General features: G+C 44.7%; 1 protein-coding gene across 8 annotated transcripts in view; it reads left to right on the top strand.

Annotated features, from left to right (window-relative positions):
* The window catches only part of LOC126268084 (homeobox protein homothorax), an 887,891-nt gene that overhangs the window by 827,467 nt on the left and 32,451 nt on the right, over positions 1-27,973 (top strand). For 4 of the 8 annotated variants that reach the window (XM_049973577.1, XM_049973579.1, XM_049973575.1 and 1 more), the window contains one exon: positions 4,343-4,410. In XM_049973577.1, the coding sequence (XP_049829534.1) occupies positions 4,343-4,410 (68 nt within the window). Of the gene's footprint in view, positions 1-4,342; positions 4,411-4,479; positions 4,539-27,973 lie in introns of all 8 variants that reach the window. The other 4 variants (XM_049973578.1, XM_049973574.1, XM_049973581.1 and 1 more) reach the window with 1 other exon arrangement.

Raw genomic sequence — 27,973 nt, 5'->3', positions numbered from 1 at the left:
CGGCGGTTCAAATTCTTGTCCACCCATTCAGAGTTAGATTTTCTGTGATCCCACTAAATCGCTTAGGGCAAATAACTCAAGGCCGATTTACTTCCAGAAACCTAGCTTATGCTCCGTTTCTAATGCTCTCATCGTCGACGGTACGTTTATGTTCCTTCTTTTACTTCCTTGTCTGAGATGTATCACTGGCAGCTATTTTCCGAATTGTTCACTTAATGTACCTTTCTGTACACTGCACAAGAGAATTAAAGGCTCTCTCTATCGCCGGCCGCGGCGGTCTCGAGGTTAAGGCGCTCAGTCCGGAACCGCGTGACTGCTACGGTCGCAGGTTCGAATCCTGCCTCGGGCATGGATGTGTGTGATGTCCTTAGGTTAGTTAGGTTTAAGTAGTTCTAAGTTCTAGGGGACTGATGACCACAGATGTTAAGTCCCATAGTGTTCAGAGCCATTTGAACCATTTGAACCAATTAAAGGCTCAATTTTTTAAATCCATCACTTCCCCACTGCGGCGGAGAAGAGTGAAATTTGGCTTAAAGGTGCCTACTACCTGCGTGTGTAATTGGGCAAAAGCGTGGAGACGTGCGACGTTGCCTTCGGGACCAGCGTCGCTTCCGGGTTAATGATTTCACATTGGCAGCAATTTCACAATCCTGCCCGACGCCATCGTACATGTGTCACGTGATGAGGAGGTCGTCAAAGCCCCCCCCCTTTCCTCCCCCCTCCTCCTTACCCGTATGCCACCTCTTCTCCTGACGCCTCTGCAATTGAGGTCAGAATCACGACGCCCAGAGTTCAAGTCAAGCGGTTTTCCTACGGGTGGATGAGAAAACGTTTCACATCGCCGTTCAGAATCGACACGGAAAGGCCTCAGGGGATTGCATAAAGAGCTCAATGAAATCACCCCTTCTTTTGTGGCGCTCAACTATAAACATTTGGCGGATAAATACGACAATTTACAGCGCGGCGTGCAACGGAATAACATTCTTGACAGCCTTTGCCGCTGCTGACACCTTGCTGACGATTGAACCGCGTCTGTAAGGACATTGTGGCGCTAAAACCCCATTAAACGTGATCTGATTCCTAGGAGTGTACTGCGACTGTAATTTTTGCTCTGGAATACAGAATGAAACCATCACAGACCGTTCGAAACCACTCGACGAAATTTGAACGTGATCCAAAGCAGCAGAGTGTGTTTATGGTTCTTCAGTCCTCCAATTTCGTTCCCTTTGGTGGCTTGAACACAGGTGGGCGCGGCATTGACACAAGCATAAATAAAATGACAAAAGATCCCTCGAAGACTCCCCAGTTCCGCAATAACCTTGAAGCCACCTGCATATTTGTGTTGAGCTCTTTAAAAATGTACCTGTACAGAGACAACCCTCGAGCGGTCCCTTATATGCCTACGGGCAGGCAACACACGATACCCTTCGGCTGAGTAGGTCTACGTTGCTGATCAAGCACCTGCTTGCGGGTGTGAATTATCTGTGTGGTGTCGAAGGGCTTGGCTGCTTGCAGGCGCCTAAAAGTCGGTCAGTGGACTCAATGGGGTTGCAGCCCCAGGATGACGTTACGGTCGAATCGCTCGGTGGATCAGCAATGGCAAAGGTTGCCAAGAACATCGTTCTGTGGCACATATTACTTCAATCTATCGTTCCTGACAGTGCAATGTGTGTAAATGAACGCCACAATGGAAGTGGCGGTTCCATTAACGTCCCTTATGCCACCTCCTGACGCTTTTTCGTATCGTCCTGCACGGCGGCGTGTATGAAACGTTTTCCCTGGCCACCCAGAAGAAAACCGCGCGATTTGGACGTGCCCGTCGTGGTTCTGACCTCAAGTCCAGAAGCGTCGTGAGAAGATGTGGGTAAGGGAGAGCGGGTGTCGAACCTACCATCGTGTGACACTTCCACAGTGGCATTGTGAATTTTCTGGCCTTTCTTTCCCCATGTATTGACCCCTTATTGTTCGAAGTGTCGCCGATCCTGAGGGTAACGTCGCAGGGGGCCATGTCTTAGAACATTTACAGAGGAAGGGTTTACAAACCACTTAACAAATTTCATACTTCTGCGTCGCAACGGGGGAAAATGACGTAGTTTAAAATAGAGACCCTTTAATTCTTTTGCACAGTGTATATAACATGGGATATGGAGCTAAAACAACAACGGAATGAGCACAATGTGTGACTTTAATACTCCAGTTTGGTACGTTGTTACGAGAACGACAAATAGTTCATTGCCACGGACTAAAACCTCTGGTTAGATTGCCACTGCTTACGATGTATGTCTTTGGCGTCGTTTGGTGTGGAAAAACATCAGATCACTAGACCTCCAATACGCAATTTCTGCCATAATTATAATAAGGAAAGAGAAGAGACTGCCTTATCTTCATGCCTAGTTTCCGGAAAAAGCCCTACATGGAATGAGTTTCCATGACAGCTTATACACCAGTGTTAACTTCGTTTTCTTTTTTTTTACGTCAGTCATTTTTTGAGCTTTGATTACTGTTACTCTGGTTGCCCTACAGCTTATTTGGCTATGCAAGGAGCTTTATTTGTCCTTTTCGTATCGTAACCAGGTTCCTATTGTAACAAATTCACGTAGAACTACACATTTTTTCGAAGCTGTTTTACATGTTTATGAAGCGAGTGACTATTTAAAAGGTGATATACAAACGTGATATACAATAACACCGTATACATACTTGATACCAACTTACATTTTTCCGAAATAGCATACAGACATTTGCTAATGTTTTAAGGAACGGAAGGTAGAGTGGTGCCGTTCTGCAGTAATACTGCTGGAAGCGTTGGGTGGCTGCCGCGCAGCGTTCGCTCATTCCAGCTCTCCAGATGAAGCTTCATTTCCCGCCTCCTGGGGGACAGCCGCACAAGTATTTCCGCTGCTCCTTAGCGGCGCAGGGCGCTCGGACGATCAGTCGCCTGAAAACCCAATCATTTCCGGTGTCGGCGCGCGTTAGTTGCGTCGCGACGCCGACGCGATGTGACAGGTTCCCTTCCCGCCCCACCCCCCTCCAATCCCACCACCATCCCCTTCGTCTTCCCAGGCGCCTGCCATCCCTCCTCCTTTTCCCTCCTCCACCACCTCTTCCTTCTAGAACACGAGGAAGTCTCGTTTGGTCCAGAGGCTACGCTCTGCCATTTCGATTGTCAATAGATCTGATCAGCACTGCTGCGGCAGTAGATGAAACACTATTTAGTGATAAGTTTTTTACCACTTACTTGGCTGTAAATTGAGCTGCGATGTCTTAGACGACTCTGGAAACAAAGGTTAATAGATGACAGTCGGTACGAAACTGCGGTGCACTTCGGAAATCTTGAATTACTAAAGTTCCACAGAAAACGTATAGATACAGATGAATAATTAATACTCCTTTAGCCGAGCCGTTCTAGGCGCTACAGTCTGGAACCGCGCGACCGCTACGGTCGCAGGTTCGAATCCTGCCTCGGGCATGGATGTGTGTGATGTCCTTAGCTAGTTAGGTTTAAATATTTCTAAGTAATGGGGGACTGATGACCTCAGCAGTTAAGTCCCATAGTGCTCGGAGCCATTTGAACCATCAGGCGTAAAAAGTTCGTCATTGGAAAGAAATTAAGGAGTATACTGGTTCCAACTGATCCAATTGAAAGGAGCCATCACAGTTAATAGGATCTTCCACCAAACGTATTCCCACAGATTCCTTAGTAGTTGACTCCCGAAAGTATCTCGTCATGGTAGTGGTCATGGTTAACATGACAGATTAATCTGTAGAATGTCGACTGGAGGTACAATATTCACCTGTGGCTGCCCTACTAGGCTGTGGAATGTGAGACTGGCGATCATGTTCCATCTAGTTTTCGCGTATTATGCATATGCACTAAGTGGTAGGTCTTGCCACATTAATATACAGTATTCTGTAGACTCCAGCGTTCCGCAAACACAGAACTTCCTTTACTAAGCCGAGAAGACCACGCGTTTCCGCAGATGGCTTACTAATTACTACTACAAATAACTATTCATCGTCATTCAGGAAAATTCTGTTACAGTTGATCAGGGTAAAAATAAAACAACGATATGTCAACGTATGAATATAGTGCACTTACCACCAGAACTGTACAGTATTTAGATTGCCGGAACATATGCGACAATGAGTGTGTCACACGTGTGTGTGTGTGTGTGTGTGTGTGTGTGTGTGTGTGTGTGTGTGTGTGTGTTGAGATGTGTGTGCTTGTGTGTCCTGCTAGTCTCACTTACAGGTTGGAGGGAAAGCAGCCAGCTATTTTGCTGGCGCCTTTCTGATTGGAGCCTGGTCTGATGGCGGCGGTCTTTTTCCTGTTTTTTCCCAGGTTCATCAACGCGAGACGGAGGATCGTGCAGCCGCTCATAGACCAATCAAACAGAGCGGGCGTGAGCGGTAAGTCGCTAGTCTACCTTCCATATCTCGGGTCCTAACCCACTCTCTTCTTTCTCTTCTCTTCCCAAGGTTCATCAACGCCCGCCGTCGCATTGTGCAGCCAATGATAGACCAATCCAACCGGGCGGGTAAGTCCGCCCTGGAATACTGCCGGCCGGCCGTTGCCCCGGCCGCCGGCGCCGCGCCGTACTCCTCACACTCGTGGCTCTCTCTCTCTGGAGGCTCTACTTACTGGCTCACTGCGCGTAGCGTACAGTAGACTCACTGCTTCTGTCGCCTGCCCCGCTGGGGGCGACTGTTTGCCCGCGTCCTCGCACTGCTCCGTAAGAGCGCGGCGCGCCCGTCAAACAGTCGCCCCTGCGACGGCAGGTGGAAAGCGCTTTTTGACAGTTTGATCCATTCATTACAATTTGCTACTTAAAAAAATCCTTTTTAGTGTACAGCTGCAGCAATAATCTTGCATGAGAACGAAACGCAACCCGCCCATGCTCTTCCATCAAAAATTTTACTTTTATTTAAATTAATTTCGGAATTTATCGATACAAGAAATATCTCCCCGGAGGATGTAACCTTGGGAAGTCCCTTCGTTGCTGGCTCTTCTCTTTTTCCCAAATACTTTTCCCTTCTTACTGATTAGTGCCTAGCGTTACCTTTATTCGTAGAATGCAGTGCGGCGCGCAGTTATCGTTTTACAGAATAAAGCGAGCCAGCAAACAGCAACATCGAAGATGGGACGACGATGTTGCATGTTGCCCACTGGAGAAGTGTAATCAGGTCGGGACAAATTGACTTAAACAGCAGTGCTAAAGAAGGCTTACAGAAGATAAATAAAGTGAAATGGAAGACTTCAGAAGAAATTTACATAATACTTGAAGAACGGAAAGTGATGGAATCTACGACATCTGGAGAAAAAAATAAGAGAACTATCGAAGTGTAGAAATCTATGATAAGAAAGGACGCAAAGAGTGAACGTCGGAATCAACATGAATGAAGAGAAAAATAGATAACAAGAAATACGAAACACTTGATTTGAAATGACTGACAATTTATTCAAATAGTAGTTTCCATAATTTTTAGTTTAAGTTGTCTTGCGTTTTCCAGAAAATGATGAACCGATAGCGGTAGCAACTGTAGCGAATATTTAGATTATAGTAAGTGTGAGAATGGTTACAATCTGCTACACCGTAATCTATTCACTTTTTTTTTCAAACGAAGGAAAATTGCACTTGAACTTTGTACGCGGAAAACAGAACTGCAAAACACGCTGTTCCACTTTAAGTAGTAAAATGTTTAACTCGCGTTTTCCTCTAAGTTTTACTCTGGGAGAAGCTTGACTGCTTGCTCAAAGATAGCAGTCTCCTTTCCGGAGCGAGCTCACAGTGTAGTATGGAGAACGTTTATCATTGCTGTTGCTACTCTTCATTGCCATTGAAGTCTGTGATTACTTAGTACTGAGCTGTGATGGACGGAATACTCCCACGAATAAGTGAGAAAGTTCGTTGCATTTTATTTTGGTAAGCAATCTCGAAAGCATAAGAAATTAACACATACTACAATCAGGTTATTAAAAGAAATAAAGGGAACTAAATCGATATTAAAGGAGAAATACAAGAAGTTAAGGATAATCTTGATTTCCGTATTCTACCTCTTCTAGAAGACTCTCTAAGCAGTAGAAAATACGCATCCAACACGCTACTGTTACGTGTAGTTCTTTCGCCGGGATAAATTAAACGACATTAAATAATTCTGTAAACAATTTTTATTTTCCTGAGTAGTCGAAACTTAATTTAAAAAAAGGAAACAAGATAACTGCTATGATGAAAATGGAAAAAGCAACATTCCTAGATTTATTTATCTAATTCATCGTGGAACTAGTGGCTGGTGAACAGATAAAGTGTAAGAGTATCCTCAGCACAGGCGCTCGGTTTGAAAGCGGAAGCATCCAGGTGAGTTAGACGTCGCCATTCAGAGGTGCGTGCTCTTTCGTTAAGCGTGTCTCGGCCCGCTAGTCTCACAGCGTTCTCGCTGGCGACTCACCGTAAGGACGGTGGAGCAGTGGGGGGGGGGGGGGGGGGGGGGGGTTGGGACGGTGTTAGGACCGCTAATGAAGGCAGAGACAAAGGACGCTGATGGCGCGCCAAGCACCCCCGCGGCGGCCATGCGAACCCGCGACCCGTCCGTCCCATTACTGCTCCGCCAGCAATCGTTTTATCACCCCGGACCTCCCGTACTGAAGTCCGTGCAGTTCCAACTCCTCTCTGCAGTTTCTGGCGCTGGACAGCCGTGGCTGCCACACAGAAGGCGAAAAGCGCGGTACTCTCGCAGAAAATTCACTCAGCAACCGTCTGCCCGACGCTTTGTACGAGCACGATGTTTATGCTTTTGGCACGTTCACAATACGCTGCAAGCAGAAAAGAGTGACCACACTACACGTCATTGGCCAAAGAAATGAGCAGCCTATTAAATTTTCTACACTTTGAAATGTGAGACAGCGTTCACAAATGTGCGGTACACAGTGGTAATTTGAAATGAAAATGAACATAGTTAACGTGCTCTTGTGAAATGTATTATCACGTTACTGGTCCATTGAGATTTGCGGCATACAGAAACTTTTAATGAAAGACTACGTGCTATTGATAGTATACAGACAATAACAGGTCCAACATAGTTTCCTGTAGGGGGGCTCCATAGCCATTTCGAAAATAATGTAAGGGAAGTCCTGTAGATTTAGGGCCGAAGTATGTCTTTTCACAGTTCCAGTCGAAGTATAATCCAGTACTATAAATAATTGAATTCTCATAATTGGTTGTAATTTCTAACTGTATTAATTTTCCGTCAAATAGGATAAGACAAGACTCGTAGATTTAGGGTAAAAGGTTGTAGCCTCACAGTTCCAATTGTAATATAACCTAGTTTTGTAAATAATTACTTGCTTATTACTTGTATTCAAATATTTATTGTATTTTTGGCAAATTGATGCAGGAGAAGTCTTGTAGATTGAGGACAGATTGTTGTACCCATAACTGGAATTTTAAGTATGACCTAAGTTTGTAAATACCTTCGTGTTAATTGTTTGTATTGAATTTTTACTGTATCAGTTTTGTACAGAATAGCACAGGAGAATACGTGTAGGTTCACGATAGAAGATTACAATCCACAGTTCCAGCTTGATGTGACTTAATTTTGTAAATAATTCGTGCTCATTGTTTGTACTGTAATTTGTATTGATTTTCCGAAAGCTCTAGCTTGATTATGTATTGTTACAAAGTTGTTAATTAACTATGTAGGTATGACTTTAGATTAGACAGGACGCTGTAATATCTGACAGGACAGCCCCGCCTCCTTATCGCCGAGGTTATGTCTTGCCTTTTGTGAAACTAAGTGGCCTTAGGCGTAGTTAGAATTAGTGAACGCTGTACTTTTAACGTTGGATGTGTTACAAGCATTGATAGTAGTAAGATAAGTAGAACTGTGTTGCATCAATGAAACCTTTTTAACAACGGTGTAACCAGTGCTTATGTATTAATTAATTGAAAAAGGCTAGGGCACTACTCACAGCAGCTATTATAATTATCAGTGGAGTCGTTGGGCTTGATTCTCCATCGTCATCTAATGCCTGCCACATGTAATGTAGCACTGATGTTTTAGTTATTCGAAAGAGCATGTCTTTAGGAAACGTGACCAGTAGAAAGAAACGGCAAACTGGGTCAAATGAAAATGAAACATAGGAAAGATTCAACTAGGAGAAACGCTGGTGTCAGTTATTATCAGGAATGGAATTGGGTCAGAGCAGGCAAATAACGTCTTAGTCGCAAATGGCGCACTTCCTTATTCTCTACACATTCGTTACATTCATGTTAAAGTGAATTAGTTTTAGTGACGCTTGACCACCAACAATAGCTATTTTGTCACATCATACTGTAGTCTGCTTTGGTCTATGGACAGTACAACTGAGTAGAAATTTACGGTGGAAGAAAATGATACGAATGACACGACAAGGCAAGTGATGAAGTTGCTTTGTTTCACGATTTATGCCATAGTGCCAACAGACTGATCCAGCAGACCCTCTGTCAGCCAAATAGTAAAGTACTGCTAGTAGTCCCACAGTTACCACGTGATTCTTTAGGTAATCTCTGCAAGTAGTTAGTAAAAGGTATTTAATATATAATGTTCTTGAAAACAATATGTTCAATTGTGGATGGGGGACAACAGAAAGAGTGGTCACATCTGCGAGCGGAGTTGATGACGCTCGTAACTAATGACAATTTTCGGCAGTGGCGCCACTGGCGGCGGTCCACTGCGGCCGGCGCCGACCGGCGTATAACGTTACGCAGGTGCGTGGGCTGCGCGCGATGGTCGGCGGCGATACGCAGCCCCGTAAGCGCATTACCCGAGATGGGGATCAGCCGGCGGCCGGCGTGCTGAGAGCGCCAGAGTCGCGACGCCCTAAGCACGACAAATGAGCGCCGACCGCACAGTCCAGACTCCAGAGGCCCCAAACGCTGCGGACACCGGCGCCGCAGGTCCGCTTGTTAATGCGCGCTCGAACACTGCAGCAGTGTGCCAAGACGAAGGCTGTCGACGGATGCCATATAAGAAGCGTCTTCGGACGCTGTTTACCCACTCTACAAACCAATACTTAGACACCTGCAAATCTCTCCAGTTGAAAATTTCGGTGTACTTCTCCGCGATATCTATTTGCAGAGCATCCTGGGATCCCACGCAATGTGGTATTCCCGATGAGCGACAACTGCTGTACTTAGGAGTCGTCTACTTCAATCCCATTCCCAAGAAGCAAGCTGTTGAGAGTTTGGTTTGATTTCCCGATTCCAAATAATGAGATTTTAGGGGACCATACTTAAATAACTAAATTCGATAGTGGTGACCTTTCAGTGGTCTCAACAGCTTTAGACATATCTGGGTAAGAGAAGACTGCAGTCCATTGCTAATTGGGAGTTTCTACAGCCATATATACTGATCTCTTCTACTGTGCGGTCACACTTATTGGGACTCAGAGTAATGTGACGTTTAGTCTGCCTTGTTTAAAACTCTTACACAACTGTAGCGGTTAAAGTTCATCAAAACAAGAAAACAGTGAAACGTCGCTTTTAGACTACCACTTTCACCCATCTATGAACCAATTAGAATTAGCTCTTTGCTATGATCAGGATACCCATACACAGGCGAGTAGGTCTCCTCTACCAACGCGAGTAGTTACCTATACGTCAGTTCAGTAGGTCTGTCAAGACATTTAGGACATCGCCAACGAGATCCATTGAGACAAAATGCTGCCTTATCTGAACAACGGCAGTGGCGTTGTCTGATGGAATAGACCTGAGTCTAACCTCTATCATTTTTAGTAATTACAGTACATATAAATTAGCACAAAGCGTGTGGCATTTGATCTCAAGGTCTCCGTAGACAATCCAAATTTTTTTTTTAACCTTTGGACCAAAATGAGAAACTTAGCACCGCAGTCTTCACATGTAAGATAGCGGTCCATTGAAATCTGTTAGAAGGTGACACCAAGGACGTGTCCCAAATGACAAGGCTCGAATAGGTTTCAAATAGACGAGTTGCAATATGTTGAAAAAAATTTCGGGTGCGCAGCCGATCTACGTTTAATTCATCCCAAGATATTTCGACTGGACAGCTGACAGCCATCTTCACATGAGCCATCAGTGCACTCTGTTGTCTTCGATTGGACCAAATCGGGGATGTGATGGGATTCCATTCACAGTCCACCTATCGCGGTTAATCAGTTTTCCCCCAGGCGTATTTCCACGAATTCTTTAATAATAGTGTCTCAAAAAGATGTTACTTTACTCAGATCCAAAGTTCTACCGCACTCCATTGAACGTCCACTGTAAAGCTTTATTTTATCTGTGTTGACTCTGGGTCGTAACAACGGAAAATATAAATCAATAAACTCTGGTCGACATTTGGGTCATGGTATAAAATACGAAGCAAGTTCTACAGCCGATAACATCATCTTTGACGCCAACGAGTTCCCCCATTTTGACTGTTGCAGCAGTTGTCACCCCGTACAAGTATTTCCGGTCAGGTGCTGAGAGACTGTAACAAGAAGTAGACAGGTTTCTGTAGGCTGCACACCGGTTCCGCGTAGCTCTGAAAGCGTCACCCGGCCACTGGACCACTCCGGCCCGCGGCGAGCACTCATACGAGCCGTGGGAGCGCAGTGCATAATTTATGATTTCCTCGGTCGAAATCGAGGGCACCCGGCACCGGAATAAAGTGGAGAGTCATGTCGGCGATCGCGGACGCCCAGATTATAACGCGGCGCGGCGGAATATATTTCCCGATGATCGCCTGTAAAAGGGTGCCGGGAACGCCTGCTAATTGATAGAGGCAGGGAGCCGCGGCCGGCGGACACGGAAACTGCATCCGGCCCGAGATTAAGGTGCGCCGCCACATAAATCTCGGCGGGCGGCTCTGCGCTGCAGCACTCCGCGCCGCCTTCGATGGCCGCGGCGTGCCGTACCGGTTCACCGGCCGCGGGGTCGCCCCCGCCTGTTAACGCTCCGCACCGTCTCGTGCTCTGCCTTCGCTACAGTTGCCTGCGGCAATCGACTGTTTTTCCGCATTAAGAGCTGCGATAGCCGCGGCGGACTGGCGGGGATACTGCAAGTCACTCCTCCTCGTACAGTCGAGTGCAATTACATCATCTAGAGTCGCTAGAAGAAGCGGGAATAGCTGACTTTGGTACTTGTACAGCTACGCGATCTGCAGCAACCATCATCACAATCACAGAGGGGTGTTTGGGCCTCCATACAGTAGTAGTACAGTGTTCAAAGTTGTGCCACAGATCCTTACTCCGAAGAGCAGGAACCATTCCTCCATTGTTAATTTCAGACTCACTTAAGTGCGTGCTCCTACTATCTCTATAGTGCTCCATAAAAACATCAGCTTATGTTAACTGTTGATAATTCAGCTCACTTTACTATTATGTCTTTAGCACCAAATCAGATATGTGACCTACCACGTTCCCATGAAATTTGGCAATTGTCTCCCAATCCAAAGCCCAGGAATTTATTTTGAGCCGTCGATCCATAAATTCCAGTATCACTGTGTACTCTGGCAACTGTAAAATACTCTGCAGAACAACTAGCGTAGGTAGCTACAGTTCTTTCAGCTCGCCTTGGTACTGTTCACTTATCGTAACAGTAATGTAACCTTTCACGTTTTCTTGAGATTTGGCGAATTATCACTCGTTGTTTCTAATCCTCAGGGAATGTTACCGTCGCTGCCTGTATATCAGCTCCTCGACCTCTGGTGCATTGTTTGTGCGACTATTGTGAAAGGCTGGAGTTTCGGAAAATAGCTAAATACTTCCCACCCTTTTTCTGGGCTCTCTGACGTCGCTATACTTTCTGACGGTTTTGCGTAGTGGCTGGCCGTTTATAAAAGCTAAAATTCGTAATTGAAGCCGTCAAAATATTGTTGATATCGTGTAGTATCATAGTGTCTTTTAGAAAACACATTTTACTCATGTTTCCGTTTCGTCATAAGCGTTCAGTAACGAGCCAATAAAGAGGGTATTTTACACCGACGGGACACCAGAAAAGAAATGTCAATTGCGTCGGAGGCATTAATCTGTTCCTCCGGACCGTCTAGCAACAGGAAGAAATATTGTCAGATAACGCAGAGGATGCATACAACAGATAAAGAATTAAAGCCACAACGGTCCATGTAGTGTCTGCTTGATGAAAACAATAAATAACAAAAATATGATGTTGAATTCCCAAATGGAATGCAACCCTAGCTTACATGGCTTAATTAGATGCTCGTAACTACGTCGGGCGACCCAGCCGTAGGCCGTTTACTTTATATTTATTTATTTATTTGTTTGTTCATTTAGTATCTTATGTTTTAGGAGTACAACTACTTTATTTTTTGTTTGTTTTAAGGGTAACTGTATGCTTCGTATTGTTTTTATTTGATATTTCAAGTTTGAATGTAATTTAAGAGTTAAGAATAGGTCTAATTCTGTTCAGTTATGTGAAATTACATGTTATACGACTAACTGTAGAGTCAGCTAGAGGGCGCGTTATTGCGAGTCCACAAAAATGTAAACAAATAAAATGAACAATAAAGACATCATTTTGAACCCTAAAATAATGCCATGTCATTCGCTTTCGTACAACTTTTACCTTGACAGTTTCGCACATTAGCAATCGAAATCTCCCAGACAGTGTGTTTTATACTGATGAGAATCTGGTTGCCAAGGAGCGTTTTTGTTGAATAATCTGCGTAGTAATTCTGCCTGAAGTGTAGAGAATACAGTAACCCTACTTAACTATTGGGCGACGTAATGGAAGTTAGAAGCTTTGTGGTCACTAAACGTAGTACCTATAGTAGCGCTCAAACGATTTTGTAGTTGCTGTGGCATGTTGTCAGTATTGTTTGCGTGCAGACACAACAGAGCAACGCATACAACTGTGTCACTCCATCAAGAGCTTCAGGCCGCCGTGGTTTCATATATTGTAAACAAGCAAAGTTATCCAATAATAATGTGGATATATACTCCTTTAGCTCAGAAATATTTTGTAATTTGCTTTGATAGTACGGTATTCATTAACTATTGTTTCCTAGGCCTACAGACAGTGTTTTCTTTTATTTGCAGAGATAACTAGAAGCGTGCCAAAACACAAAGAATACTTGGTTGATTTGAGCTGTTCTGTGTGTTGTGAAGTAGGGAAAGTATTGCAGTCTACCGCTGCTAGGGACTAAGGCATACCGCAATGATTAATAAGCATGTGCAGTCGATGGCAATAAAACAGGAAGGAACAGTTGTCAACAAGCCAATGTCCGATCGTCCTCGAAAAACAGTAAGTAGGAAGGACAGAATAATTTCTAAGCAGTCGGCAGCTGATCCTAGAAAACTGCTCCGACAAATGAGAGGCGATCTGGAGCAGCTTTATGGACTGAATGTGCATGTGTCTACTGAAAAATGTTGCCTAGTAGCAGATGATTTAAATGGTAGACGACTGACACGTAACCCACTCATAAATTCAAAAAATAAGAAGGCGGGATTAGGGTCTGCAAAGAAATATTGAACTTGGAAGGCTACAGATAGTTGGAACGTTTTGTGGAGTGATCAAAGAAAAATTAAAGTATTTTCTTCTGATGGTATGCGGTACATACGTCGAAAAAAAAACGAAAGGGACAAAAAAAGTACCGACCATTAAACACGGTGATTGCAACATGGTGGTGTGGGATAGGTTTCTAGACGTAAAGTTGGTCCTCGAGTCCAAATAGAAGTCAGAATGGATTGTTTACTGTACAGTGACATTTCAGAAACGAACATGGTTCCACATGAGAGAAAGTGGGTGCCACGTAATTCGGTATTTCAGTAGGACAATGATTCAAAACACACCTCTGGTCACCAACAATACATTTTCAAACAGAAAATCAAACTTTTCTAATGATCAGGCTCTAGTCCGGATCAGAATAAAGTGTTCAAGTGTAAAAAAACACATAGAAGTCACATCAGCAGATTGCAATAAATGCATCTGCACTATCATAGAAACACTTAAAAGTGAAATGTAATGCCATTTCCCCCGACAAAACGCTGAGTACAGCCATAAGCGCAACACGAAACAACCATGTTTTGCCAACATTCACGTGATTTTAGCCCAGAGATGTTGGGGCCACTAAAATGACGTCAGGGCCAGTCTATTACATTTATGGTCGAAGGTCTGTTTAAATTCACACTCTGTGGTTGCTGCTTTAAGAACTCTCGATTCGAAATGTAAGCAGGATATTTAGAAAAGAGGTGAGCACGACGGCTCGCAGCAGTAAATGCTCCGACTGCATACGTCTGTTTAGCTGTAGCTACTGAAGCCGGTTCTCGCATAGTGCGGTTGCACACCGGAACAAATACGGCGAACGGCAGCGGCGGCGGCGGCGGCGGCGGCGGCGGCGGCGGCGGCGGCGGCGGCGGCGGACGGCGGAAGGAAGCTCGGCCGAGCGGCGCGTCCCCCGGCGCCATCAATCAGGCTGTCAATTTGTAATGGCCGCCGCGCCGCCCCCGCAGCCCGGCGTTCTCCCTCTGCCGTATACACCCCGCCACCGGTGCATTCACTGCGCCAGCTGACCGCTCCGTGCGCCTGTCCTGCCGAAACACAACACGCTACTCGGCTACTGTGCCGGATCATCAACTTAACATATGGCGAGGAAAAATGTTTCCCTACGTTGATGTCGCATTGTGGAACAGTAGCGTACGTGCTTCGTGTATGAGGGGACTCCAAAAAATAAGTTACATATTATCATTGCCATCCAAGTATCTTTTTTTTTTTATAAAATATTGCACGGTGCGGTCCACCAGTCGTCCAATACCTTGACGCCAAAAATCCGCTCCACCGTCATGAAAAAATGGTTCAAATGACTCTGAGCGCTGTGGACTTAACATCTGAAATTATCAGTCCCCTAGAACTTAGAACTACTGAAACCTAACTAAAATAAGGGGATCACTCACATCCATGCCCGAGGCAGGACCGTAGCGGTCGCGCGGTTCCAGACTGAAGCGCCTAGAACCGCTCGGCCACAACGGTCGGCTGCTCCACCGTCGTGTAGCCGTTAGAGAACCGGTGTGTGATTGTCCTCATCGCTGGCAGATGTGTTGTCCCCAGATGTCCCTTCAGCCTACCGAAAATGTGGAAAAGTGATAAGGCAGATCAGCGTCGGCCACTTCTATGCGGCTTTGGTCAGTTAGTGTGTACCATTTCACTACGGCTGGACGCGACACTGCATTAGGTGTTTGTGTCCAGTTTACAAGTTTTGTCCACAAGAAACGTGCTTCAGCTTCGGAGTACGTTTCCACTTGCCACGCTACGTCAGTCTCACACTTTGATGCACCTGTTGTCTGTATTTCAATAGAAACTGTTTCTGCAGGTAACGAGGAACATGTGCTCTCATCTAGCAAAGCAACACGCTTGATGGGCAATGGTTTTACTGTGGGACGACTTAAGTAACATATTTTCTGAAACCCCATCGTTTGTAGACATTATCACCGCTTCAATCAGAACATCGAAAGACCAAGATAATATTGAAACTTCCTGGCTGATTAAAACTTTGTGCCAGTCCGAGACCCGAACTCGGGACCTTTGCCTTTCGCGGGCAAGTGCTCTACCATCTGAGCTACCCAAGCACGACTCACGCCCAGTCCTGAGAGCTTTACTTCCGCCAGTACCTCGTCTCCTACTTCCCAAACTTCACATTCTGGAAACATCCCCCCGGCTGTGGCTAAGCCATGTCTCCGCAATATCCTTTCTTCCAGGAGTGCTAGATCTGCAAGGTTCGCAGGAGAGCTTCTATGAAGTTCGGGAAGTAGGAGACGCGGTATTGGCGGAAGTAAAGCTTTGAGGACGGGGCGTGAGTCGTGCTTGGGTAGCTCAGATGATAGAGCACTTGCCTGCGAAAGGCAAAGGTCCCGAGTTCGAGTCTCGGTTCGGCACACAGTTTTAATCTGCCAGGAAATTTCGTATCAGCGCACACTCCGTTGCAAAGTGAAAATCTCATTGAAGGTAATGTTGCATTACAGGTGGTTGCTTGAAATTTGACGTTAAGTGTTATACAAAGGCGTAATGCTAGGTCGCTGGTTATTACCACTATTGCTGTTTGTCGAAGAGGAAAGGGGGAAAATGGAAAATTTCAAGAGGGGTGGAAGTGCAAGAGTATTATACATCAGTGCTAAGGTTAGGCGACGACACAGTCCTCCTAGCTGAGAATAATGATGACTGGAGCTCCATTAAAAGGATAGGACAGTATACTAGGCATAGAACACGATTTATAGATAAACGGAGCTAAGGTGGAGATAATGAAGAGTAACTGAATTGAGAATAACGATGTGTTGAACACTAAATTTGGGAACGGTAGGTTAATGTAAGAGGTGAGGTAATTATATTATCTTAGAAAGAAGATTACTCAGGACAACTGAGGAAGAAGGATTAGAGAAATAGATTTCGTAGGCAGAGGAAGCGTTCTTTAAGAAAAGTCTGTACTTGTATTGGATTCTGATATGGAACTAAGCAATAAATTGCTTAAAGCGAAAGTCTGGAGTAGAAAAGTGAGCCACGGTACGCCAGAAGTAGAAACTAGAAGCATCTGAATTGTAGTGCTATGGAAGAATGTTAAAAATTAGTGTACAGTTTAAGTATGAAATGGAGAAAACTAAAGAGAATTGGTGACGGTAACCAGCTTCGGAAGATCCTACCAGGAGAATGGACAAGTTTAGTGGAACATCAGCTTCGTCATCCGGAATAGCTGGAGGAATAGGGTGGATAAATGATAGGGACCGACAAAAACAAAAGTACAATATCTGATCAAAAGTATCCGGACACCTCTATGTATTGTGGAATCGACCACTACAGGTTACTAGAGGCGAACCCAACAGTACAGAAGGTAGTGGGGAGCTTCGTGTTGTCATCAGAGAAGCAGTAAAAGCAGAATCGATTGTCAGAAGCGTTCAGTGGTTTCGAAAATAGACTAGTCATTTGGATGTCAGCTGAACAAGCGAAGAAGGAACATTTCAATCCTTCTAAAGCTTCCCAAGTCGCAGATGGACTCCCGAAGGAACAACCACTGTTAAACCAGTAACAGGCAGAACTCGCGCACTGATGGAAGAAGGGACTATCGAGCAATGTGGAGTGGGACATCATACGAAATCAGCGGAAGGAATCGAGCGCGAGTTCCAAAGTGTTACATACGTACAATGACTATGCGTAGGGAGTTAAAAATAATGGAGCACAATGGTCGGGCAGATCCTCATAAGGAAGCTGTTTCTATAGTCAAATACAAGCGAGCTTTTGGTGTTCTGAGCGACACCACCGAACGGTGGATCACTGCAAACGAGTGAATTTGGAGTGATAAATGACGTTACGCCATGTGGAAAGCCGATGGAAAGTTCTCGCAGTGACGAATGTTTGGAGAACGTTACCTGCCATAATGTGTAGTGCCAATAGCAAAGTACGGAGATGGTGGTGTTACTGTATGAAGGAGTGTTTCGTGGTTAGAATGTGGTCACTTTAATACACTTAAAAAAACGGTAAATATGGAAGGATATGAACACATTTCGCGTCATTGTTTAATGTGTACAGTAGACGAACAGTTGAGAAACGATTACTGATTGTATAAGCATGACCATGCAACTTTTCATAAATCAGCATCTCCCAGGCAGTGGTTTGTGGGCTGTATCACTCCTGAAATGGACTGATTTGCCCAAAGTCCCGAAGTAAACCATATGAAACACCTTTGGAATGAGTTAGAAAGTCGACTTCACTCCAAATCCCAGCATTCAGTATCTCTATCTTCTCCGATACCAATTCTTGAGAAAGACTGGGCTGCCATCCCTCCAGAGACATTCAGGCAACTCAGTCAAAGTGTTCCCAGTAGAGCTGAACCTGACATAAAGGCGAAGAATGAACACAACCCATATTAATGTTCCTAACAGATGTCCAGAAATTTTTGATCAGACAATCTATGTAGGTAAAACATCAAACCTCCGCCATCTCTGCGGCCGGAAATAGATCCTGCAAGAAAGAGACCAACGACCACTAAAAAGAATCGTTCAACGTGACACAAATTCAACCTTTCCGCTAATTGCTGATGATTTTAATGCTGGACCGTGAACAAGTGTCAGAGTACGAACCATTCATCGATGTGGGCTTTCGGAGCCGAAGGCCCCCTTGTGTATCCTTGATGACTGCACGAAACAAAGTTTTACGCCTCATCAGGGAGCGTCAACACCAACACAGGATTGTTGACGGCTGGAAACACGTTGCCCTGGTCGGACGAGACTCGTTTCAAATTGCATCGAGCGGATGGACGTGTATACGAGTATGGAGGCAACCTCATGAATCCATGGACCCTGCATGTCAGCAGGGGACTGTTCAAGCTGGTGGAGGCTTTGTAATGATGTGGAGCTTGTGCAATTGTAGTGATGTGGGACCTCTGATAAGTTCAGATACGACTCTGAACACAGGCGACCGTACGTAAGCATCCTATCTGATCGCTCGCATCCATTCATCTTCATTGTGCATTCCAACGGACTTGGGCAATTCCAGCAGGGCAATGTGACATCCCTCACATTCAGAATTGCTACAGGGTGGCTCCATGATCACAGTCCTGAGTTTAAACATTTCCACTGGCCACCAAACTTGCTAGACACGAATATTATTGGGCATATGTGGGATGCCTTGCAACGTGCTGGTCAGAACATATCGCCACCCCCTCGTACTGTTATGGACAGCCCTGCAGGATTCATGGTGTCAATTCCCTCCAGCACTAGTTCAGACCTAAGTCGAATAAATATTACGTATTGTTGTCGTATTTCTACGTGCTCGCGGGGGCTATGCACGATATTAGGAAGGTGTGCCAGTTTCTTTGGATCTGCAGTGTACGAGTATAATAGTTTCTAGAAAAAGTTGGGTGTAGGTGATATAAAAGATAAATAGGCAAGCAGAAGATGGGAAACAGTTTGAAACTATCCGGGAGGCTGATTACCTTAATAAACAGTTGTTCTCTCTCTGTCTACATCTCCCATCTGTGACGTCTTTCAGCAAACATAAGTATATCATTACTCTCTCTCTCTCTCTCTCTCTCTCTCTCTCTCTCTCTCTCTCTCTCTCTCTCTCTCTCTCTTCCCCGCTCCCTCCCCTTATCGTCCTCATTGCAATGTTAACATATTATTACACTCCGCATGCTCTCGTTACACTGTAGTTAACTACACAAAATCACTATGTTGCAAATAAAACACAGTTTATTTTTCTAAAAGAAATAAGACTTAGGAGCTTGAACACTTAGGAGAAATAGCGTACGGTATTCGCCGTTGCACTGTATCCTACTCGCCGATACTAGTTGCATTTCGCTAGCACATTCATTCTGTGGACTAGAGGCGCCTGTGAACGCAAAAGCTGAATGGATCTGCGGCACGCACGAGCCGCGAGCGTAATAAATCAGTTGGCTGCATTAAAGTGAAAAGTTATGGCCCAGTTCCCGTACTAACTGTGTGTATATTATCCTCGAAAGATACCTGGCAGGAGGGCCGGTCGTGTTGCACGGTGATTGCGTATTCCGGCGCCGTTTACGCGTTCGGATAGCAATGCTGGCGCGCCGCTCTCGAACAGTGTTTCGTCCGCGCGCGCTCGCCTGTTTAGCAATTCATGGACTGGAACACCGACACATTAACATACTCGCGCATGCGCGTGGCTATTTCATGCTTTCTGAACTGTATTATATTAACCTATATGACTAGGAATTCCGGCGTTCGCGAGGCACGTTAGCGGAGAGAGAGCTAATTACGCGGCCTGTATGTACCCCCTCCAACGCACTGGGCTAAGAGCGAAGCGATGTACAGTCGTGTGAAGGACACCTGTTCCCTGTTGCTCCCATTAAGGAGATTTCGCTGGCAAATGTTTCTCGGACGCTTCATTTAACTTTATTGCCTCTCATTCTTATGGAGGACAAAAATGTTGTTAAATTAATTGAAGTTTTTACTTGCCGTAGATAGAATTGAAACCAGCATTTCTTGACCCTCACGGAATTATCTTCACTTGGCTTCTAGCAATAGCTGTGAAACTGGTAACATTAGTCGGTTGATTTACCTTTGCTGGAGCTTCAGTACTTAAACGATGAATTTTTTCAGAATTTCCCTCTTTCGTTACTGTTCAGCTATAAGTCTGCAGGTACGTCGTCAAAAACTGAGCAGTAGCATGATTGATTAGTGAAGGAATGAAAATAACCTCTATGAATGTACTGTCTGAGACCTGCCTGAGCTGATACCGAGACGTGAATGAAAACCTAGCAGAAGGGCTGGGTGGATATTTCAACCCCGTTTCTTCATTATGCTTATGCAAGTGTTGTACCACAATTACAGCGTTATTGGTATTCGTACTGAATTTATTTTGATTTCGTCGCTTTGAACTATACAGACAGGTTTCTAGCTTTAAAAAAATTAAACGAGTCTAACATGGATTTATAACTACCATAGTTGATATTGTACCATTGAGCTATCCAAAGTCGTCTCGCGTCTCTCGTGACTGTTTCACTCTGCATTTCCCTTCTCTTTAATCGTTTCATACAACGCGCTTCACTTCTATAAAAAGTGCCAGTGTCTTGCACAGGAACCGATATTTTACTCTGTCGTGCTCCCTTACTTAAAAGAAAACAAAAAATTCTGTTTTTTATCCAAAATGAAGGGTCTAAGAAAGTTCTTTTCTAGATTTTAAGAGATAAGAAAAGGTGGAGAGATGACCTAATAAAACGTTGGTTGATTCAGGATAAACATCCATCGATGTTTAAAGATAAATATCGAAATGTATGGAGATTAGTTGCAGCTTTGCCCAGCAGTGGCTGTGCGATTGCTGCCGAAGAAGGCGCTGATAATGTAAGCCGGAAGTGAAGGAAATATTGTAAAGTGTGTTTCTGTTGGATAGGACTACGCCATATGCGATTTGTAAGTATTTTCAGATACATTTTTACCTAAAGGTTTGACCCATAAATGAATGAACTCCAAAATTGTATTTTGTAGTGAGTGGCATATGGCTGAAACATGTTGTTGCTAAAATGGATGAAATTGGAACCAAAAAATATATGGTACCAACGTCAACATTTCACAGAATTTACAGATAGATGGTACTGATAGCCCTCGCATGAATGGTCTCCACCTTGCGGTAATCTCGTCTTTAAGAGACTTATATTTATTCAGATAATTTGAGAAAGTTTTCGGTGCTGGTATGCAGAATAATGGTTGTTATGTATCTTCGTGGTAAGCATTAGGCATTGGTGACTGTGTAATTGATAAGTCCACTGATTCTTGGTAGTATTAATTTCTTAGTCGAAGTTTCATGAATAATATTTTGGGTGATAACCCATACGTGTTAGGTAGCAACATATAGTCTGTGACAAAAAACTGATACAGTGTCTGGAAGAATACACATAGACTATTTAAACTGGCGACTAGGAGGCCACTGAAGACGGCTTGTCCACAGATCATATATGCGTGAATCTTGATAGTCTGCTTAGCAAGAAGCTGTATTACAGGCCAGAAAATTTGGAAACTATGACTTCATTTATGTATATACATTCCAAGTTACAATATACTGAATTGCAATGAATGGCGTCGTGCTTCACACAATTGTTAATCCATTCCTATCTGCTACATAGATGCACAGAGTGGGGGAACGTGAGTGTTAGCTATTCTAATTTCTCTTCTCTTGTCTTATTTTTCGAAAGAAAGGTACGATGAAGAAAGTGAGATCATAGCCAGTCTGAAATACAAGATCTCTATATTCACTCAAGAACATTTTTCAACAAGAGTGTTTATTTTTCTTCAATGATTCCCTTTAGCATCTCCATAACGAATTCTTATGGAGTGAACTGTCGAGTTACAGCTTTGGCATCACGTCTCACCGTTCAGTGAGACATTTTTAGCCATCAAAACGCACGGTAGTACTCTGACTTGCAGATGCTCTGCTTCGTCCTGGAACTGTGCCACAAATCTAAGTCTTGCGTAAGTCTGCAGACTTCCGTGGCCGCTGTCACAGCAGGTGAGATCTTTAGGGTTACTGGCCGCATCGTTCTTCACATCATACCACTTTTTCAACTGCTGACACTAGAATCTTTATGTGTAATATCCCAGCAGAGGTGTCAAAATGTCGACTACTGAAGAAGAAACACCTTTGACGTTGTTGATCTCTCAGTCCTCAGTTAATGTTAGTTTTGTGACTATGTTTTTTTTATGTGTGATGTTCAGTACCCTCCTGAATATAGGCAACATCGTTTCCTCAGATGAGTTCCGCTTCACTTTATTAAGGCATCATCAGTGGACTGAAACATATATAGGTTTCCGTTTGCATGCAGCACTTTCAGCTTACCTATTCTGCTATTATACTTTTAAATTTCAACCAGTTTTTACGTATGTAGTCCTTGCTTTTATAACTAAGTGTGTTCGTTGATCTTGCTCTGCATATGCTCTCGCTGCAGCGCTGGAGAAACTAAATATCTAAGTTGAAACTGCTTAATACAAAGGAAAACATACATTTGTAAGGGCGATCAAAAAGTTTCCATTAGAAGGGCGTACAGTCCAGAATCGGTATGCTAATCAGGGAAAATCTCCGAGAGCATAGAGGCAATCATCCCATCGAAGCTGGTCGTTGTGGCGGAGCGGTTCTAGGCCCTTCAGTCTGGAACCGCGCTACCGCAACGGTCGCAGGTTCGAATCGTGCCTCGGGCATGGTTGCGTGTGATGTCCTCAGGTTAGTTAGGTGTAAGTAGTTCTAAGTTATAGGGGACTGATGACCTTAGATGTTAAGTCCCATAGTGCTCAAAGCCATTTGAACCATCCCATCGACGCACGAGGTTGAAGATACTCGCTTGGAACAACACCTTGTCCTGCTGCGTGAGGGAGTCCGTAACTGCATGCTGCACGTCATCAGACAGGAATCATCCATCCTTCAAGATCCTTCTTAAGGGACCAAAGGTGGGCTAATCGCATGAGGAGAGATCAGGACTATATGAGTTCATCAACCGCTCGCTGGTTGTTGTCCGTATTGGATTAGGCTGTCCTCCAAGACCGACCGGCGTCTTGTATCGAATCGCTACCAGCATTAAATTTGATGAACCATACCACAACAGAGGTTTTTCGACGGAAATGCTGCTCCATACACGTTCCTCAATAACTGATCAATGTGTACCGATGTTCATCCTTCGACAGCCAAGGAAAGAACACCAGCATGTCAGTCCTGTTTGGACGCTTTTGGTAACAGCGTCACCATACTTCACGTTACCGCATTTTGTTCAAATGGCTCTGAGCATTATGGGACTTAACATCTGAGGTCATCAGTCCCCTAGAACTTAGAACTACTTAAACCTAACTAACCTAAGGACATCACACAATTGCATGCCCGAGGCAGGATTCGAACCTGCGACCGTAGCGTCGCGCGGTTCGAGACTGAAGCGCCTAGAACCGCTTGGCCACAACGGCCGGCATTACCGCATTTACCACACGCATTTCGGAAAGGCACAAATGTCACACTAGCCCTTGGCTACATGTCGGTGCTTATGTACTCGCATCGGAGTCGCGCTGCATTGCATATACGCTGTAGCAACGGCCTCAAACGGAGGCATTTGATCGCCCCTTTTATTTCAGGCCACTGATAATGTCTTAATACTGAGGCGAAACGTTGCTATCAAAACAAACATTACTTTATTCATCATACAGGCGGTCGCAACCTAAAAAGCATTAACATCGTTTTGAAGGAGTCCGAAGGAACATTAACCGGCGTAACAACCCAGATGACTTTAGCTTCAAATTAATAGTCTTGTTGCCACCGTCAGAACAACAGATTACGTGAGTCAATTCCATTTCACTCTGTAGATATTCAGCGGCCCCCTCCAAATTCTATACAGTATTTACTAACGCAAGCGACGTGCAACACTGATTAGGCCTCTATTCGGCATCCGATTCACGAAGTAAATTCTTTACCAGTGTGTTAAGGGAGAGAGAGAGAGAGAGAGAGAGAGAGAGAGAGAGAGAGAGAACACTGTTGAGGCTTGTTTCCCTCATTAAAGTACAGGTCAGAGCTAACAGCCTTTGGTCCCGTTGTTGCGCTGTGCACACCGTTCGCGTTAACGGAAAACCGTAGCTGCGACGCGAGAGTGCGCATTTGCGTTGTACACAGCTTCACACAGTGGGGACCCGGTATCGGAATGCGCTGCTGCTGCTGCCTGATACACGGATAAGCCAACTCCCTCCCCCCCCCCCTCTCTCCCTCCCTCCCCCCCTCTCTCTCTCTCGTTCGCTCTCTCTGCGTCTCTGCTGCGTCAATCGATCACTCGGGCGACTACGATTAATCGACCTCCGCTTCCGGTCGAGAGATGTATTGCAGTGTAATGACAGTAATATTCTCGTCGAAGTTTGCAATGTTTCGGGGTTGCGGCGCGGCGCGGCCGGCCGCTGTTGTCGCCGCTATAAAGTTGTGATTTATATCTGCCGCTTCGCCTGCGTGTTTGTCAACAAACTGCAGCTCTGCACGTGCAACGCTCGCCGTTTTTTCATTGCCCGCTCACCGTGTGCTCGGTCAACCGCACGGACCTAATGTTGGATTCTTTTTTTATGACACTAGTTTTGCTAGTAACAAATGCAAACGTCTTCGCTAACAGTAAAATCACGAGGAATTTCGAAAACTTTCTCCCGCGCAGCAAATACGAAACATCGATGGAAATAATTTTTTCCAATTTTCCAAATCTGAGAAAGTCAATGACGGCTGGCTGAGATTCTAGACAGTCAATTGAAGAACACTACATGACTTGATCGTGTACCTGAAAGCGCACAACTGTATTATGCAGGACAAGGGAATAATTCGCACTCTGAATTGACAACATTTTCTGTGCTACCCTAGCCACGCTACATTGTTTTCTAGATTATGTACCACAGGCATAAAGGCAAATGCTTGCTTGGTTCCTTATATCCACCTACCAAATACCGCACGCAAAAAGTGAACAGGCGTACTCACAGACAACACGGATTACACAATTTGCAAGAAGTATTTCCGCAAGCACGTAACTTTCTCTTGCATCTTTACATCAATAACGTGGAGACAGGGGGTTCCGATCATGTATGGGAAAATGGGAATATGCCTCCGTATGAGTCCTAATTTCTCTTATCTTCGCTCCTCAGTTCTTATGCGTGCGCGTGATAGAAAGAAAAGAAAGAAAGAAAGAAAGAAAGAAGGAAAGAAAGAAAGAAAGAGACAGAGAGATCAAATAATATTGAATCGTTCTAAATGCTAGTTCATAGTGCAAAAAGGCGGCGGTTCTACGTAGCGAAACCTTAAAATAAATCAGGACACTATCTTGAATTAGTACGTGCATCGTATATTACTCTCTTGCACCTGAAAGTAGGCATTCTCAAATTTCCGAGAGGAATGCACTTGGAATGATAGCTAGATTTGTCGACTATATCAAAATCAACTGTATAAGCCGCCTTATATTCTGTTACTGTTCAGGCGAACGATAAGGGAAGCGTAGAAACTTTATCCTAAAATAGATTTTCCCCCTTTAATTACGATCATCTGTTGATGCAAACGCATTGCGGAAGCCAATGTCTGTGTCGAAAGTACTTGATGATATGAATGTAACCAGACTGATGAGGTCCGACAGTCATCGAGAAACGTAGAAATCATACTTTAGCTAGAATTGTACAACCAATTTCTTTATATAGTTATCGCGAATGCGAAGAAGGAAAGCAACGTTTTAATTTCTTGTAATCACATATCGAGTCCTTTTTGTGTTCTGTAGAAGTTAAAATTCTTGCAGGCAACATCTAACTCAAGAATCAGCCATGGAGTCAGCTAAACAAGAGGTTAGGCCTCCGAAATAATAATAATAATCATGGTGTACGCTTTTAGCATCTGATGTTGAGTCTACCCACTTCCGGTCACACAGTGTTTAACATCAGTGATTCCCTTTACGCACAGGCGTTTGGGAAGCAGAATCGACTCACTTGATAAAGTATGACTGCCAGAGCAAGCAGAATTGGCATCATGACAGTAAATTCCCCTACTGTACGTCTGTGAATTGATTTTCCTGAAACTGCCCCCCTTCCTCGAGGAAAATCCCTTACTCGTAACCGTATATGATAGGAAGTGGTCAAGCTGTTCACCTTTAACCTTGTAATCAGATACTTCAGAGTAGTTTCTCTTTCTTATAGGCATTGTCTTACACAGGTCCACAATTAAAGAGAAGTGTAATTATGTCAATCTTTCTGCACTTCCTTACGTTCATCCAATGATGATACTGTCATCTACACAACAGCGTCACCTGCGAACAGTCTTACGGTGCGGCTGATACTGATAAATCGTTTATGCATACAGAAAACATTATACGTCCTCTTACGCTTCGATGAGGCACAACTGATTTAACTTTTTGTGAAACATTCGCCGTCCAGTATAACGTACAGGCTTCTGCTATTCAAATACTCCTAGACCCACGGGTTGGACTAATGTATGTAAACACCGCCACAGAAGCATACTAGAACATAAATGCAGATACTAGCAAAACTTGGAAGTTGCATTATTGTATTAGACCACTAACGGTACTTGTGCAATGTTCTCGGTACGTTGCAAGTGTCAGAATCGTGGTCTATCCAGTTGTGAGCGCATTATGTTGGATCTAAGTGATTTCTAACGTGGGCAGATTGTGGGTACTCGTATGTAGTTGCTTCCATAAAGGAGGCAGTCTAAGTGTTTGGTGTTTCAGGAGGCACCGCGCCAAAAATTTACACCAAACACAGAGGAAGGAGAGAAACATCATCTGCTATGTGACAACGCGGACGAAAGTGTGTGTTGAGTGATAAGACACTCGTTGCAGATGATTGTGAGGGAAAATAAGGGGAGTAAAGCGCCAAAGGCACTGCAGAACTCAACATCGCACTCCTGAACCCTGTCGGCTGCAAAATATCACGAAGGGAGCTCCATAAGCAGGTAACTGCAGAGTGAGCTGAAATTTCAAAACCACTTACCAGTGATGAGAGTGCCTTTAACAGGAAAACGTGTTGCCGAAACCGTAAAATAGGACAATGAGAGAAAGTCATTAGGTCGGATGAGTGTTCTTTCACACTATTTCCAGCTTTTCGCCGAGTTTACTCCCCGCCAATGAAACACGGCAGGAGTTCGATGATGATTTGGGCAGCCATATCGTGGTACTCCATGGGCTCTATGGTTACTCCGCACGGTCGTATTACAACTTCATTGAGAAGTAGGGACTTCGGTATCTTAAATTGGCACACGGCCATGAGAGCGATGTACTAACCACATGCCCCTCCATATCTGCATCCAGTGTCACCTGTGGGCTGAGGATGACACGGCGGTCAGTCGGTACCGTTGGGCCTTCATGGCCTATTCGGGCGGAGTGTAATTTAGTTTCTGTGTATGCGAAGAAAGTCCGTACTGCCGTATATTCGGTGTTCGTCACTGACGTCGGACTTTGTTGAACGCCATTCGGAAATCCCGGTAGACGGAACCTATATACTCGAATTCAGTGAATCTGTTGCATGGAGTATGTCATGTATGAATAAAGTGGTTTGCCTGAATATGCGCTGATTCTTTGGAAGACTGTAAAATCAGATGTAATGAGCAGCAAGTTTGATTCGGGGATTTTTTTCTTTCCGGATAAGTGTGAAGAGCAGGTACACCAATGTTTCCGTAGTGATGGGTTCCCTAATTTCAGCTCACTTTGCCCTCGCAGCCGCTGAAATGAGGCGGAACTCGTGATCTGACCACAACGCAGTCCGCCCCCCTCCTCTGAGGTGGCTGCGGAGACGGGCGAGCGGGCGCTGAAAAAATAGCGGCGGCGGTAATTGAAACCGGTGCGAACTCTATCGGAGGTCCGCGAGAAGCCGATAAATAACGCCCCGGACCGGGCCGGGCCGGGCCGCACTTTCATTTGAGCAAGTGAAAACCTCCCGAGGCACACAGCCGGCCGGCCACGGCGCGGCCTGGCCCCACTCCTCGGATTGAACAGCTGATGGATTGCTCCGTGGAGG

The sequence above is a fragment of the Schistocerca gregaria genome, chromosome 4, assembly GCF_023897955.1.
Source record: "Schistocerca gregaria isolate iqSchGreg1 chromosome 4, iqSchGreg1.2, whole genome shotgun sequence".
Classification (NCBI taxonomy): Eukaryota; Metazoa; Arthropoda; class Insecta; order Orthoptera; family Acrididae; genus Schistocerca; species Schistocerca gregaria.
This window is presented reverse-complemented; position numbering and strand designations above follow the sequence as displayed.